This window comes from Drosophila nasuta, chromosome 3 (genome assembly GCF_023558535.2).
Source record: "Drosophila nasuta strain 15112-1781.00 chromosome 3, ASM2355853v1, whole genome shotgun sequence".
NCBI lineage: Eukaryota > Metazoa > Arthropoda > Insecta > Diptera > Drosophilidae > Drosophila > Drosophila nasuta.
This window is the reverse complement of record NC_083457.1, coordinates 37,188,939-37,205,824: the sequence shown is the minus strand read 5'-3', so window position 1 is coordinate 37,205,824 and position 16,886 is coordinate 37,188,939. Positions and strand designations below refer to the sequence as shown.

Here is a 16,886-nt window from a genome sequence, read left to right as displayed (position 1 = left end):
ACGTACTTGGTCCCAGCTCACAGATATTAAAATTAAACTAAAGTTTATGCTGTTGTTTCATGCAAAAAGTCTAGCTAAAAAATATTCATTTAAGCTGTGTGGGAAAATTATCAAAAATTCACATTTATTGATTTCATAAACTTTTGCATATCTTACTCGGAAATAGAGGCGAGAAATTAAGCAGAAAATCACAATTTTGCTAATCAATTTCTGAATTCCATTCAACGAAAGTATTTTAATTTGTTTTGTTAAGTTAATCTCATCATTTTGATCGATGCAAATTAGACAAAAGCAATTTGAATCAAATTGTTGATTTTAATTGCTAATAAATTCCTTAGCTGTAAAGTTTGGAAAATTTAAAAATGTCACATAGTGATAAGTCAATAGTGAAAGGAGTTAACAATATAAAATTGTCAGTAAATTTGTTGTTGTTTGCATTTAAATTGAATTTTAATAGGTTCATTATTGGATCCTGCAAATTTCTGTGAAAAAAGATTACATTTATTTTTCTAACATAATCATTTTCAATTTAGTTCAAGCTAAAAACCGAAAATACCTAAAGCATTTGCTTTGGCTTTGTTTTTCGTTGCTTCAATTCAGCTAGAATTTTTTATTTTCTTTGGGATAAAAACATTCTCGCATTAATTTGTTGATATGAAATACATTCTCCTTAAAGAATTCCAGTTGGTTGCCATGAATATTGTATTATGTTTAAGTGGTAAAGCCATTTTCAATGAGTTTCTTTTTAATGAAAATTAAGTGTACTCACTCAAGGCAAAGGTAAAAGCAAAGGCATGCAGACGGACAATCTTTTAAATTTGCAGCAGGTCAATGTGATGTCAACAAGGCAGAATGCTGAGTAACTATCAAAAGTGCTTTCTTTTTTCAGCTGAATAAACGCACAAAAGTAATTTAGTCTCTTTCGATTACTGTGTAAATTGGCCAACGAATATACTTTAAAAGGTGCGAGTCTGGGTAAATAAATATCGTATACATAAATGTAAGGTATGCGTGTCTCTCATAAGGAATTAAAGCTGTGTTTATGAAGCACAATCACTTGCTCTCGCATTAGCGTGCCTTAAATATGCAATTAAGCTTTTAACAACTCAACGCTGCTCACATACATAATTAAAAAATATTTCTGTTTGCCGGGATATACGTCTGTTAAATACACTATAAGTAGGACATATTCATTACTCTTTAACTAAATTTTGTTTCCTATATTTAGAGCGCTTCATTAGTGTTTTACTTCATCACTCTTCTACTTAGCTTCACTACAACTATAACTCATACTTAGTGTTCATCATAATAAATCATATCATATTATTCCTTCCCTTGCAGTTGCTGTGCTCCTTTTTGGTATACTGTCGTTTATGCCCCAGCAGAGAATTACTTAGCAAGCGCTAATTAAACGTTTTTAATGACCGTCGAATAAAACTGTCATAAACGACGGGCATATACCATTTTGATGTCGTTCACACAGCAATTGGAGTGCGTGTCCAGATTGCAAGTGCTTCTCCGACAATGTATTTTGGCTTTAAGCTCAGTTCTGCTGGCATCAAAACACATTGAGTGTGCTTCCTTCTATGGGCAGTCTGGTCGGTCAATCAACCCTCCTCGGTGAATGCGTCAAACTAACCTACATCAGTCAATAGCCGGCAAATTATATGTCACGTCTAAGCAATTGACAATTTCGCATTCATAATTTCTGTCTGCCATCGTCATCGTTAGGTCGAGTTGACCTTTCTCTGTGAAAACAAAAAACAGCCAACAACATTGGGCGCCAAAAAGGGTTCGACAACAGACAACAGCTGCAAAAGTGTAAATCACATTGGTCCACTCACTCCATATCGTAATGCAGAGTCAATCTATTTCAAGGCAAAGTGCCATATTTGATTGGCAAATGCTTTAATTTAATCAGGATGTGGAGCAAGCTGTCAATTTTTTCGAAGCGGCTTTAAATCTAGCATAACTGAGAATGAAACCGATACTGCAGCTACTTAGCATATACGAGTTTAATAAATTAAGACATTTCCATGACAAGAGGGATGATAACAAAAGCGCACGCTAATCATCATTCATGGGAGAGCAGTCAGCACATTAATCATACGCACCGTGTTTAAACTGTGATCAGGCGACGCGTCACCGGGTGTGCTTAAATTGATATTGAATCAAGCGCAAACACTTGGCCGAAAAAAGCAAACAAAAGCGGTAGCAAAAAGCAGTTCAAAATGAACAGCTCACGAATCGCACAGAGGATATCCGAGTCGTCGCGTCGTGTCTGTCTGCCTGCCTGCTGTGTGTAAAATCAGGAGGTGGCTTGTGCCACCTGCCAAGAACAGCCAAGATGCCGCCAAGGTGCTCCTTGCTGTAGATGCCGATAAATAAGCTTCAGACTTTGCCTTTTGTGTTGTGTTGTGTTATGTTATGTTTTTGCCACTCTGTCTTGCTGTGGCTCTCTGTCTCTCCATGGTCTTTTGTGTTTGTGTGTTTCTGGTAGAAAAACATACTTGAGCTTACAGCAAAAATCACGCAAACTGTTAACAAGCATCCGACAAAGGGCCCTGCATGTCGTAGACAGCCGCATTTCCTTTGAGGTCAACACTTCTCGGTCTTGTTTTCGTTGTGGTTTCGTTTTTTTGTGTTCATATTTATTTTTCGTGCAACTATTAATGCGAATAATGTGGGAAGCCATCACAATCAGGAACCGCACCTCATAGCTGGCTGTCAGGTGCTGGGGACAGGCTCTAATCATTCACCCAAACTCGCCTAAGCACAATACACACGCAGATTACCTGCTGGTAATTATGGGCCACTTGTCAGTGGAGCAGAAAGCGTATTTGACACTTAATGGTGGCACGAACTTAAGCAGTTTACGGCTCAATAATAAATAACAATTATTTAACGGGCGCTCTAATGACGCCCCTTTGCCACCTTTTGAAGTGGGAGGAAAGGACAAACACACATTCCTCTGCTGAGAGGCGGACAAGAGTAAATCGCTGAACTGGCGGCAAACGGACGAGAACAATTTCGTCAATTACGGCGTATTAATAAGCCGCCCCCGGTCATGTGTATTAATTAAGCCAAAACGTGAATGGGTGTCACATTTAGGCCACATTCCTTTTGCGGCTGGCTCTCGTCGTGTCGTCCTTTCGTCCTGATGTGGTTTTTTTATATGCTCCTCGGGGTGCTTCTATGCTTGGCATGCGACATAACTCGTACTCGCACAAGTTGAGGCACCCGGGGCGGGTATCATGCATAATTGAATGCGTGCCATAGTTACACAAATCTGAGACGCAACAAAAACACACACATACACTCACAGACATGCACACACATGCATACACACAGACGCACACGTGTGCCGTTAAGTAAGTATGAAAGCCAAACACGAGCCTACAAAATGGCCACTCACTCACTCTCTCTATTTCTTTCCCTCTCTCGCTCTCGCCCACTTCCCGGCAGTACGAATTCAATGAAAGGCCGAATGAATAAAGAATTAGCTGTGACAGCAATAGCCTAAGAACTAAGGCCTAAGACCTAAGACCCAAGCCAAGCGAAGCCGAGAGCTGCTGACTCCAACTGCCTGCATTTCAATGCTCAATTATTGAGTAGCCTCTATCTCAGCTCGAATATCTCATTCTTCATCGGACTCGTCCAGGTTGTGTATTGATTTTCCTGCCCAATGGAGATCCCAAAGCTGCCTTCCCTTTTCATCACAAGTCGGACACAACTAACGCAACAATTTCGCAGGACTTACGCGGCATTACAGGCCGACGTGCATATGGCAGGCACTTTGCCGCCTTTCCAGCATCTTTTGTTCTCTGCCGACGAACGGATGGCTTAGTTGTTTTTTTGGTTGGGTTGGGTTCTGTTTGGGCTTTTGGGGCGTTGGAGCGTTGGGGCGTGGTCTGTGGCTGCGGCAACGCAGCTCACGCATCACGTGCTGCCCAATGTGGCGAAAATTGTGCGTCAGTGCTTGGCTAAAGCGGACACCGGGAATTGGGCACAAAATGAACCGAAACCGAAATGACAAAAGCAACAGCCACACTAACACTAACAATGAACAACAATAACAATGACAATGCCAGCTGACGGGTAGAAACTTCGATACCCTCAGCTCCTCCTCTTGAGATTTAACAATTTCAATAAGACGGTTGTGCAGTAGGGAGCTCAGAGAGAGATAGAGAGAGGGAGTGGGCGAGACAGCTGAGGCAAGTGCATATAAAATTTTATAGGCCCACAGCCCAAAACTAATATCAAGTACATGTATTGTTTGAATCACAACTTTTAAGGGGAATGCACGACTAATGATAATATTTAGAAAAAACAGAAATTGTAAAAAATAAATTTTGAATTTACAAATCAAGTTTATTAAAACAAACGGTAGCAAATTTAATATCAAGTACAAGCTGTTAAACTTATAACTTAAAAAATACTAAATGCATGAACATTTATTTTTAAATCAAAGGGTATCTACTCTATTCTTATACCATCCTTTAGTCTAAAGACTTCTCAGCAATAGCCTTTAATGCGCTTAAAAGTGATGCGGCTCACGAAACAGCAACACTAACAACAATGTGGCAAGTAATCATTAATATGTTTAACACTTTGTGTCTAAGCTTTCAAAAGGCCCATCGAGCCAGAAGTTAGTCTAAGTCTCTGCATCTCCCAGGTGTCCCGAACAGCAGCAGCAGGTTAAAGGTGAGACACGGACATGTGTTAACTAAGACTCTAAGCAAACGAATATACACTTGTAATCGGCTTTCAGAAGTAAGACATTGAGTTGAACAAAGGCCGACCCACTTCAGTTTTTCAATAGGGCTTGTGCTTAAGACTATGCTCTGTGCATTATACCCTATTCTATATCTATATATAGGCCAAGGAAACTTAACCTTTAAGCCAATTGACCCAATAAATGTGGTTGTTTTTCTTCATGCCAAAACTAAAGTGAGACTTAGCCAGAGGCATTCATCGCAACGATTCTGAGAACATAACAAATCACTAATTGAATAACTGACTATCGGTTTGAATGTGGCCAAACACTTTGTATCTATATCTCCTCTTGGCTTTAAAGCAATTTACAAAAGGGCGATTGGCAATCGACAAACGGGCAATTGGCAATTGGCAACACAGCAAATAAATCAATTGAAAACCACTTAAATTTCACTTTCGTCGAAGCAAAAACATCTCGCAAATCAAAGAAAATGGCTGTGAAAAGAAAAATAAATTAATGGCGTTTCGCAATAAATCGAACTCGAAGTGCCTCTTTGAATTAATTCCACTGAATAAAAAAGCCAACAAACTGCTTACACTCGCTAATGCTCGTTTATTGTGTCAACTGCAGCAGCTTTTAACTTTGCAAACGCCGACATTTTACTCAGAATTTGACACTAAGCTGAAGCTACTCACCAACACACCCATAATTTGTATAGGTATTCAGAGGATACTCACAGAACACCCTATTACTGGTAGACTACTAATTTGTACTCAAGGATGTTTGACAGTTTCCCCCGCTGTGATTTCATTGAATTAGGAATCAAGATAATTAAACAAACCTCAGGCACTTAGCTGCGGTTTGAGGGCCGAGAATTTGTCTACAAATGAGTGAAAGCACCTTGCAAAGGTGTTAAATCAAAACGAACTGCCAAAGCCAAGAAAATAAACACACTAATAAAACACTTTTCGGTCAGCAGAGTGAAAAGCTCTTGGCCCAGAGCGACCATTATGTCCGGTGATTGACGGCGTCCGTCTGTGAGTAAGTGAATCCATGCGAGAGTGTGTGAATGAATTTCTATGTTGATGTTGTTGCTCAGATTGCGGAGAGCTTCTTTCTTTCTTTCGTACAGAGCTGTTGGTAAACAGACTATCGAGTCAGCATCCGGTAGCTGAGAGCAATGAAGACCGGTCGAGTCTGGCATATAAATGGTTTGGAAGAGGTAGCAAATAAATAAAGCCATATTAATATATGTACCGAGTGCTTACACGCATATGTAAAAATCAATTTTGTTTTTCCTTTTTTGCTGTCTCTCAATGAAAGCGTCGCTTTCGGTGTGAAAAGGTGTGCCTCAGAGACTCAGAGACTTTTCATTTCGGCAATTCTGTGTATTTTGGTCTGTCCCTTGAACTGGTCGTTTGGTTCAAGAAACTTGAGTTCAAGTTCGCGATAAACACAAAAAACGACAAAAAATCGTTAAGCTCTAAGGCTAAGGAGTGAGTGTCGACTGCAGTCGAGTATCTCAACTCGATGTGTGAATCCTCTGCGAGTTGCTTTTATTTAATTCAATTAAATTCAGTGGCACAAGTTGCTGTCTATTGGGAGCATGTTTAATGAGTAATTTAACCAATTGATTTATGTGTTTTATGGCAAAATCATTATACATAATAAATATCTAAAACAGGCATATCATTTTAATTAAACCAATTTGTTTTCTACAATGTCAAAAAAGCAAAATTCGAAAATTTGCAAATTCATAAATAATCTGGATAATTGACCCAAATATATTTATAGCTAAATTCAGAAATAGATACATTATGAAAATAAATGGTTGGGCATATTAAATTTCCATTCTGACAGCTTCATTCAATCGATGGCATGCGCCCAAAAGTATGTTACGAATAAGACAAGAGCATTTGATGGCCATTTGCTTGGCACAATAAATACACAAAAAATGTGAAAGGGTTAAGAAACCCATTCGTCACCTGACAAAACAGCAAGCCGCAGGCGTTTTTCCCGGTGTCTGGCAATGTCTACAGGTGCCACAAACAAAGCCGAAAGAGAGAGAAAAACACGCTGTGCGGTGCTGGCTGCTTCATGCTGCTTCAACTCGATGTTTATGTTGTTCACTGGCGAGTCGTACACGATGTTGTTGTCAATATTGTTGTTGCTGTTGTTGTTGAACTTGAGGCTTTGCTCAAACAGCTTGTTGTTTATGTTTCTGTTCCTTTTAGACATTGTGAGCTACACACACTGATAAAGAGAGAGAGAAGGAAAGTTAGACAAACAGCTGCAAGGTTAGCGGTTTGTCAAAGGGCTGAGGTTTCTCTTACATATGCGGATCACACTGCTCAGCCATAAATTGTGGCTAAGCTGAGTATACCCCAAGAGCCTGAGCAGTCACTGCAATACTCATTTAGTGCCATTTACACAGCCAACCAAGCATTGTCCTAGCCAGTCAGCCAGCCAGATGTTGGCACTCCAAACAAACCAAGAGAGAGAGAGAGCGGAATTCAGCTGTACTCGAGCATAAACTTAATGTAAGCACTGCGTTTTTGGGGCCATATTTCGGCGGAAACATTTTGATTAGCACCTCCAGGGCAATTAGTACAGCTCATAAATAAACCAAAAGCGAAATGTAAAACGACATACAAAATACAACACACACAATACGCATTAATATATTTAATACTGTGATTTAATTAATGGAATGCCTGGCCCTGCAGCTGTCTCTGCGGCTGTCCTGCGATTTTGCGACCCTGATTTATGGACATTGCTTAATTATTAAGAAGTTATGCAGAATTTAAACATTTATTGCAAACAAAACGGCGACAACGTGACGCATACAAAGTAGTCTGAGTGCGAGACAAGAATAGCTGGCGAGACACGCCCTCAAAAAACACAGAAAAGAAACACGCCCAATTCGGGAGCAGCTTACGCCTTGGACATTGGCTGGCATTGGTTTTGGTTTTGGTTTCGGTAAAGGTTTTATGAGTTTACGACCGAGTGAGAGAGCGAGTATTTGGACAAGTGTAGGCCCCCAACAAAAACATTGGAGCATTTTATTAGCCTGGCCTGGTCATAAATATTTTATGCGTTATAAAAATGTAGGCAATGCCAGCCAAGAAGAAAAGTAGCTTTGTCGATGGCTTTGCTTGTTGGCCGACTGCTTGGTTAAAGCCACTTGTGGTAATTAGTGGCATTTATTTAAAAATCTAATAAATACATTGTGGCTGTCTGCAACAGACTGCTACATTGGGTAGGCGTGATTTATGCCCGGTCCACTCATTTAATGTCAAAGACAATGCTAATTGCTAATTAAATACATCAAGAGTAAATATCCTCAACCTCCTCGTTACGTACGGCCAACTACATAAGCTTTACTCCAGGGCTGTTCAAATACAAAACAAGTGACAACACATTCTGCCAAAAACCCAAAAGGAATAACATACAGATATGGCAAGCAACAACTTTTAATATGTGAGTGTAGCAACTTTTTTGTTGTTGAGGTTGTGGTACGTCGAATGTGGAATTAAAACAAATAAAAATCCAACAAATGCCATACAGTAACTTTTTGCAGAGGGCAACGTGACTTGTTTGCCAAAAATTTCTTGAACTTTTGAACTTTTTTCTCCTTCTCCACCTCGTCTGTGTCCTTTAGATTTATCCCTAATGAAAATTATTTAAATAACTCGCCAAAGAGTACGCTCGTTGTCAGCCAGTTCCAAGAAACAGCACCTGCTTGATAATATTACCATCCATTTAAAAAGTGGACTAAGTTAGGGACTCTGAGAGAGGGAGGACTAGATGAAATGAAGGCAGAGCATAGAGCAATAATAATGGAAATAATTCACACCTTGAGGACAGGGGAAATTAAGATGCCAACACCACACACAACTAGAAGCATTAACTGCCAGACAATGCAATGCAAATTGTTATTACACTTTTAGCACAAAGGAAGAACAGAAGTGAAAGCAGATCTGGTCACAGTTTTCTCTCGTACCTTCTCTTCCTCCCGCCAAAGGCAATTAATTTACATTATTTTTATAACAAATTGCACAAGGGAGCACTCGACCGTTGACCTAACATCTGCACACACGGCGTATGGGCAATGTTTGCAATTTGGTTAACGTTTCGAAATGAAATGAAGGACCGTGGTTTTTCGGACACGCCTTAAGTGCCACTCGGAAGCGTCTTCATTTACGGCAGACGATTAAATTAAATTAAATTAAGCAAACAGCCCGAAAAACCAGCAACAAAAATGCCACACAGTTTGTTAATGTTATTTTCATGCTGATGTTGAATTTTGTGGCCGTTGTTTTCTCTGATATGAATAGAGCAGCACTTGCGAAGCATTCGACTTATTTTGACGTGACAACTGGTAATTAGTTTCGAGTAGATGTACCATAAAAAAGAGTGTGCATTATTTATACCTTAAATAAATCCATTCGCTAGCAACATTTCCGTTTATACAATCACTTACATATATACAGCTTGCTTCATTAACACATCAACAAGCGCTACTGAAACCCCCTAACTAAATAAATAAGAATCTAAATGAGCATTTCACCTTTTGGGATTTAAATCACAAAAGACTGTTAAAATCACCAAGCAAGCTGCAGTTCAACATTCAACAGCTCTTATTTTCTTGCTATAATCCGCGTCATTTGCTGATATTTATATTACTTGCAAGAAATAAATATATAATATTTGTGTCAGGAGTTTAATTAAGCAGTCAACAAACAATGTTGTTTAGGGTATATGAATGCAACTATCAAGCTGCCAAAAGTCTTTACAAATGTGCACTCTAATTTGAACTTCCATGAAACCTAAGCATTTCACATTTCAAAACCAAATCCAAAACTGACAGCGAGATTGTTTACTGCCAGTTTGAAATGTAAATTATTTTGTTTTGTAAGAGTTTTTAAATTGCCAAAGTTGCATTACAAAAATTACCAAAAAAGGCAAATGTATCTTAAAGATGTGCATATTTTTTGTGAGAGCTCGAAATTGAGGAAGATCTGCGCCAAATGAAAAGATAAATAAGAAGTGTAAGCAGGCGTAGAAAAGCAGCAGCAAATACTCGTATAATTCCTGCTTATGAATGCATATATACATATATATAACAGCGAGTTCACATCTGATGAGGAAATGCGTGGCGAGAATTGTGTCAGCATCTTGCTAATTTGCCGTAACTTTTGGCTAATGCCAGCTATAACTTTTTCATTTCACGTCCCATGCGAGCTAGAGACAGACAAAAAATTTAAGCTTTGAAAAGTACAGAAAAACTCTGACAATTTTCATCTCTCCCTATTTTCTTTAGCCAACGCCTGTTGCCGAGTTCTTCTTCTTCGTCTTCGCCTTGTCTTTGCATCGTGGCTGGCGGTTGAAGTATTTTATTGTATACACGTGACGGACCAAATATTGCAATTGTCACAGTCTTTGAATTTTTGTTCATTGACGCTCCCTGAAGGCAGCCGCGACTTGGATGGCAGGAGACATTTAAACGGAAACTTTCGATTTGCAGCTTCATTAAAAATGTTTAGTGCTTTATTCCCGAGGCCAGTCGCGAAAGTCTTGTCATATATACACAGAGGAGCGCGTGGAGCGTCCTGCTGTATATATAAATGCTTAGTAAATAATTTATAAGTCCTTGTTAGAGGCCATGCTTAAAGCCTGGCAAACAAACTACGCTTGCTCACTTTATGAGCCAAAAAACCAGCAGCAGTAACGGCACTCGAAGCATACCTCGTGAGCTACATCTTTCTCCTTGTCGACCCAAATTCCAAGACAGGACATGGTGCCTGGACCCCGCCAATGTTGTGATACAAAAGGTTAGAGAGCAAACGCGACGTTTCTTCAGCTTCAGCTACAGCTACAGCTACAACTTCGATGATGATGATGACGATGATGCGGCAGTAAATATGGGCGCGTTTATGGACAACCACTTGAGTGGACAGGGAGCAAAATCAGAAGTGGATGGAGAGCTTTTCCTACTCGGCACATGCGAGTGCACGTATACACAGAAACCCACACACACACACAGATAGACTGGCGCATGTAGTGCGTTGAGTTTACAGACCAGAGATACACGCGCAGTATTTATGCGATAAACGCGTGTCAAATATAATTTTAGAAACATAATGCCACGAGTGGGAAAGCAACTGCAAACCAACAGTACGAATATAAAATCCTACACAAGGCTAGCACAAGGATCAGCTATGTAAAGTTTCCTCCCCCATGTTTGGTCGAGCGCAAGGGCGACACCGTCGTTTTAAGGCATCTCAGAGACTTCTATTTGGGTCTCCATCTCCGTCTTCGTTCCCGATGGGTTGAGGGTACATAAATTCTTGTTAAAAAAAGAATTTGTTTATTTGCCTTCACGCGAATGTTTAAGCTATTTCATTTTCGTTTGGTTTTTTTAAAGCGATTGTCTATCGGCCCTTTAATTTAGCATTTGCGTTTAGTCGACTCACCGAAAACGACGGTTGAAATACCGCAATGTCAGCGTTGTGCAATTAATCAAAACTTTGTTGGGTTTCACGCAAGTTTCTGGCCAATTCATTGCCCACATTTGCACTTGCAACTTTGCAGACTGTCCGTCGCCAGCAGTTAAAGCGTGTCGCGCGTTACGTATACGCCGCGTGCTATCGTGCCAATGTTAGTTTACTGCAAACTAATGGCATTCGGCTCCCCACAGCTCCCTAGATCCCTAAGGTAACCAAACCCTAGTTCATGTTATCGTCTGCGTTGCTGCTGCTGCTGTTGGTGCGTGATAATTTCATGCAATTGCGACTACATTAATGTTTCCGCAATGGCATTTGATTTAATACTAGAATGTGTGGCCTGGAATTTGTAATTATGCCCGCGTCGTGCTGACAGCTTAATGTGTGTCGGTAGCCTTTACGACCCGCACGTGTTTTGGCGGATCCGTGTGATTTATGCCTACGCCTAAAAGTGGGCAGCACTTTTTTCTGCGTGCTCTCAATTTTTAATTACCGTGTCGAACACATAACTGAATTATTGATACAGGTCAGACTCTTGATGCGGGCCAAAATAGTTATACTTTTGCTCGTCGATTCATTTATCAAGTCCTCTCAACCTCTTGATCAGTCGTGCGAGACAGCCCCAGTATTCAATTGACAATGTTTCAGCTGCCGCTACTGCCGCTGCTGCTGCTGCTGTTCGAGTGGCAATTCAACAATTTCGATAATAATACGAAATTGACAAGTAGTCTTCTACTTAAAAAGCTCAGTAGAGAAAGTACTTTGCTTTTAAAATGTCTAATTGGATTAAGTTTTATGATCGATTTTCGCACTCAAATTTTAAATCCCCAATCAAAACTGACTTTGCCCGCTGCAAACTCGTGAAGTCGAAACAAAAAGGCTTATGACACTGGATTAATTCAAGAATGGAGGACTATAAATGAGTGTAAGGCAATTGCGTCGCAGTTTTATGAAAATTACGATGCGTGGCAAATTTGTACTTTCGGCATTAACAAGTATTTGAGAGCGGCTTATCAAACAATTTTGTGACAATAAAAAGATTAAAAATCAACAAAAATAGACAATTTAAGGACATCTTCAAGAGCTAAGCCGCTTTCTAATAGCCAAAATATTTATGTGCCGATGCCAAGGGAATAACTCAAACCCCAAAGTCTCCCGAGTGTCTCAGTGCGATTTACGAGTATGAAAGCGCAATTAGCCAATCCGCCCAAAGCAGCAGCAACAGCACTTTCTTCAACTGAACCCAAGTAAGTAATTTCCTCCGTCTGTAACTGCCACTGCGATACTCGACAACTTTTCCCATATAATTTTAATGAAATCCTCCTCTCATGTGCTCGAGGCACATATGTGTTGTTCGTAAAACGGATGTGGGAACGGCTGTGTGTGTGTGAGTGTGTGGCACAACAACAAAGTCATTCGGTCATAGACATGTGTACAACACGTTTAAATTAAGCAGCAAGAACAATTCGATGCGATTTACGAGGCAAATGGAGAACAGCAATTGCCTTAGCGTGAAATAAATACAACAGCAACAATCAAGAGTTTTTTACGCACTCACACACTTGAGCAGCTGAAATTGGGCTGAAATTCGACAAACTTATTTGAAATTGAAAGGATTGATCCACCACGTTGTATTTTTCCTTGGAATCAATCTCTTCAATTTATCGCTAGTGTGGAGCCAGTTTGACTTTGTTCTTCAAGTTTCACTAGCAACACAATGATATTTTCTTGGTTACTTTGCTCAGACAGAGGGTTTTATCGCTGTCAAGTGTAGTGACAATGCGAAACGACAACCAGACAAAGAGTGTAAGCGGGAGTAAGCAACTTAGAGTTGGGCAATCAAATAACAAAGTTCAGCCTGTCTCTTGCTTTGTGGTTGGCAGAACTTTAACAGTACAAAAGCGGCGACAAATACATCACGTATAGTGTTTAAACGGCTGCCAAAGTGTTTTGTTCTGCCGAACATGATGATGATGGCCTGAAATGGGCTGATGTCCTGATGGGCTGATGCGTCGTTGCCTTTACAGCATCCGCTGCCAAACACTTTCGACACGCACGAGTTCACTTCGCGTTGGCCTCCATCTCTAACAAAAACTTAATTGATTTAACCAACGACCGCTCGCATGTGAAACTTAGTCCATTACACGCTTTGGCACACACACACCGACTCACGCACACACACACACGCACTCGTATACACAATAATAAAGCTTCTGCTTTGCGTAGGTGTATCCGAATTTATTAGTGCTGCATACTTTGAGGCGCACACACTAAGTACAAGTTTCATGTTTATGCATATGCATGTGAGTTAACTCAAGCGCGTCTTAACATTCTACACACTCGCTGTTAATTGCCTCTCAACGCAATGTCGGCAATTTTTCACCGCCACCCGCAATGCGAGCCAAGACAAGTTACATTACGTATACGCAACGTTAAAGTTGCTTCGACGACAAAATTCAATCAAAAGAAAATACATAGCCATGCGTGTGTGTGAGTGTACGAGAAGAAGAGAAAATTGGTAAACAATAAACGTAGTAAACAAACAAAGTTATCAGCTTCGAAAGGAAATTGACACTAGGTGCAAGAAACTGAAAACTGGTCAAGCGTCTGCCCCAAAACGAGTCTTGACCCCCAGGACAAAAAACAAACAATGTTTGTCTCCTCTTGGTAACTGTGCGCTTACACATTAAATATTTATTTATGTGTAAGGGAGAAAATCTCACAGACAACCTGAAGATTACTGACCAAATTGAAAGCAATATTATTCATTAAAATGTGGTATATTTTACTCTACATTAAATTGCATTAATTTATATTTACTGTCAATTACAATCGCTCACATTAATTATACAATTTAAATGTAATTTTCTGCAGTTCTCAGCCACAAACTCTCAGAGGGTTTACGAGCTGATTAAAGTGTCAGACGAGAATTGCATTTATTTACAATAGGCTTTGACATTAATGCTCTGAAATCCGGCCAATGAAATGATAATACACTGCGACTGACTCATTCAGTTGGATAAACACGAAAAAGAAAATAATTCGCTGAATGGAAAAGAAAATTCAACAAGTAAGCTTGAGGGCCGTTTCTTACCATACTAATATTTGTACTGTAAAATGGATGATTTAAGGGATCATGATATAATTCCATCTTCCTTTTCGGACATCCCTTTCCTTTAACTGAAAGTCAGACACGGCTAACTAAGTAAAAGGTATCGGCCTTCAGTCAAGCTTGTTAAACCCACCGACTCCAGACAACGGCATAAAGTTTATTGAACCGGAAACGTAGCAGCAATTAAAAAATGAAACTAAATTACTTTGTAATAAATTGAATTGCGAGTTTACGACTCGTAACCAAACCGAACAGGACTATCATGCCCATTCATTCGAAAGCGGCCAGCAGCAGAACAGTTAAGAGCGAAATGAAGAAATTAATATGCCGACTGGCAAACAGGAAAGTCTCAAGCATTGAGCCACAAAATGTTCCTTTAGGTTGTGGTCGACATTATTTCAATTACACGCCAATGCAATCGAAAGAGGAAAACGTGAGACGTGAGCTGCCTGAAAGTCGACAATATCTACGAGTTGTTGCGCCCCCGAAAGTGAGATTAGACAAAGGTCATTTGTAATCGGAACATGCAATGAAAGTCAAAACAATTCCTCAAATAAATGCCAAACAAAAAAAGAAATTCAACTCTGTATAACATTTAATGTTTCTCGCGTGCGTTTGGGATTCGGTTTGCGTGTGAAGTGTAGAGAGAGAGAGAGAGAGAGAGAGAGAGAGGGATTCGGTCAGCCTATATAAATATAAATACAAATATAAATACAAATACATTTATAGTACAAACTAGAATAATGGTAAAAATCTTGTGCTCATTTCAACTACGAAGTGAGTTTTGGCCAACAGTATATATAAATAGAACCAAGCATAAATTGGGTACATAAAAAAAGACACGAATCCTGCTGACTACGAATAGAATGTGAGAACGCTCGTCTGGTTGCCTCTCACAAAGAGGAATGGCGGCATATCTCGACTGAGACTCTCCAGCCAGGCCATGTACAATGGAGCTGAGACGATATTTTTGCGGGGCATCGGCAGCGTCATCACGACCAGATCCGACTTCGTGGACTGCTCGTGAAGATATTCCCGCAGACGCAAATATCGATTCGTTTTGTCCACCACAGCGAGCAGATCATCCTCGCTAATAAGAGCTAAAGAGTAAAAAAAGAAAATAATAATGAAATAAATAAATAAATTTATTTTCTTGAATTAGTTTAGTTGTCGCACCTTCATCGTCATTGAGCGTCGCCTTGCTGCCATTCTCCTTGTCGACCACCACAAAGTCCTTGATCAGCTCATTGAAGAACTGCGTAGATGACTCCTGCGGCTTCTTGGTAATGTCCGGTATCAGCGTCAAGTCTGAGTAATCAATGCGGAACTTTGACAGCAAACTCGCCATCGAACGCTGCTCGAACTCCAACTCCGCTTTCTTGTTGGCCAACGCATAGACTCTGTGGATTTAGATAGAAGTAGGCCAATATGCATCAGGTTGAATCCAATTTAAACTTGCTCAACACAAGAAGTCGAATTACTCGCATCACTTGCCCTGCCACTGACTACTATACTTAACGCTTCGCTGCATCCTTTGGCTGGTTATGTCTAAGGAAATCATTCCGTCAGTCAGCTGTCGGTCCATTGCCTTTCACATGAAATCAACACACACAACACACAGCACACAACATCTGGTTGGGAAGCGTTGAAGCTGGCTTACTCTTATACTAAATTCAAATTCAATTCCTACTAAATAAAGCGGCTAAGGCACATTATGCTGCAGAAGTCTGAGTCTCTGTTTACGCACCTCTGGGATGCTGTGGCTTGTTTTTTGTGTTCCCTCACTTCTCTCCCACACTTTTGTACTCACCTCAATTTGCATGATTGCCAGGTGCGCCGCGTACTTATGATGTAAGGCAAGAGCAAGGTGAGGCCACCGTCGTCGTATAACCACCAGACATCGATGATGGCATGGCTGCGTTTACGCGTAAATTGCGTCAAGTCAGCCAGCACGTCCTTGGGCAACTCGACGCCGCCAGGACCTCTATAGAGCGAGACTGGATCATCGTGTTTCTGCTTCGATTTCCTGATTGTATTCGGCTGCGGCAAATTAAATTCATTCTATATTTTATTATTCTGCCCGATCAAGTGCTTCAAGGCATCTCACCTGTTCGAAGGGAGTTTTTACATCGAGTGGATCGGGCATGCCCGAGACATCCTTCGTCTGATTGCCGGCAATAAAGGATAAGTCACTGGTGCTAGAAGCTGTACACACAATAACGACACATAAGTAAATATACACATAAGTAATTGGTCCTATAATCTTTTGATTCACATTCAAAAGTCATGCTATAAAACTATTAAATTAAGACATGCTTCTTACCCATGCGTTGCTCTCATAATTATTTCATTAAACACAATAAATATGAACGAAATTCTAACCCCTTTTTTGTTGCCCATTTACACACTCATTCTCAAATATTTTCGGGGCAAATGTAGTATGCAAAACATTGGGAACCCAAAAACATGCACGTGCTGTGCCTCGTCCTGCTGCTTGAGGAAATCGTGGCCAATGTTACAACATACAACTTGGACAAGGTCTTTTCGGGGA

The 16,886-nt window shown here is 40.2% G+C and overlaps 1 protein-coding gene across 6 annotated transcripts in view; it reads right to left on the bottom strand.

Annotated features, from left to right (window-relative positions):
• The window catches only part of LOC132789874 (bumetanide-sensitive sodium-(potassium)-chloride cotransporter), a 43,994-nt gene that overhangs the window by 7,748 nt on the left and 19,360 nt on the right, over nucleotides 1–16,886 (bottom strand). For 5 of the 6 annotated variants that reach the window (XM_060798181.1, XM_060798182.1, XM_060798180.1 and 2 more), the window contains 4 exons: nucleotides 16,443–16,540; nucleotides 16,146–16,375; nucleotides 15,512–15,735; nucleotides 15,011–15,435 (listed from right to left, as the gene is read on the bottom strand). In XM_060798181.1, the coding sequence (XP_060654164.1) occupies nucleotides 15,191–15,435; nucleotides 15,512–15,735; nucleotides 16,146–16,375; nucleotides 16,443–16,540 (797 nt within the window). In that variant the 3' untranslated portion in view covers nucleotides 15,011–15,190. Of the gene's footprint in view, nucleotides 1–15,010; nucleotides 15,436–15,511; nucleotides 15,736–16,145; nucleotides 16,376–16,442; nucleotides 16,541–16,886 lie in introns of those variants that run through there. The other variant, XM_060798185.1, reaches the window with a different exon arrangement.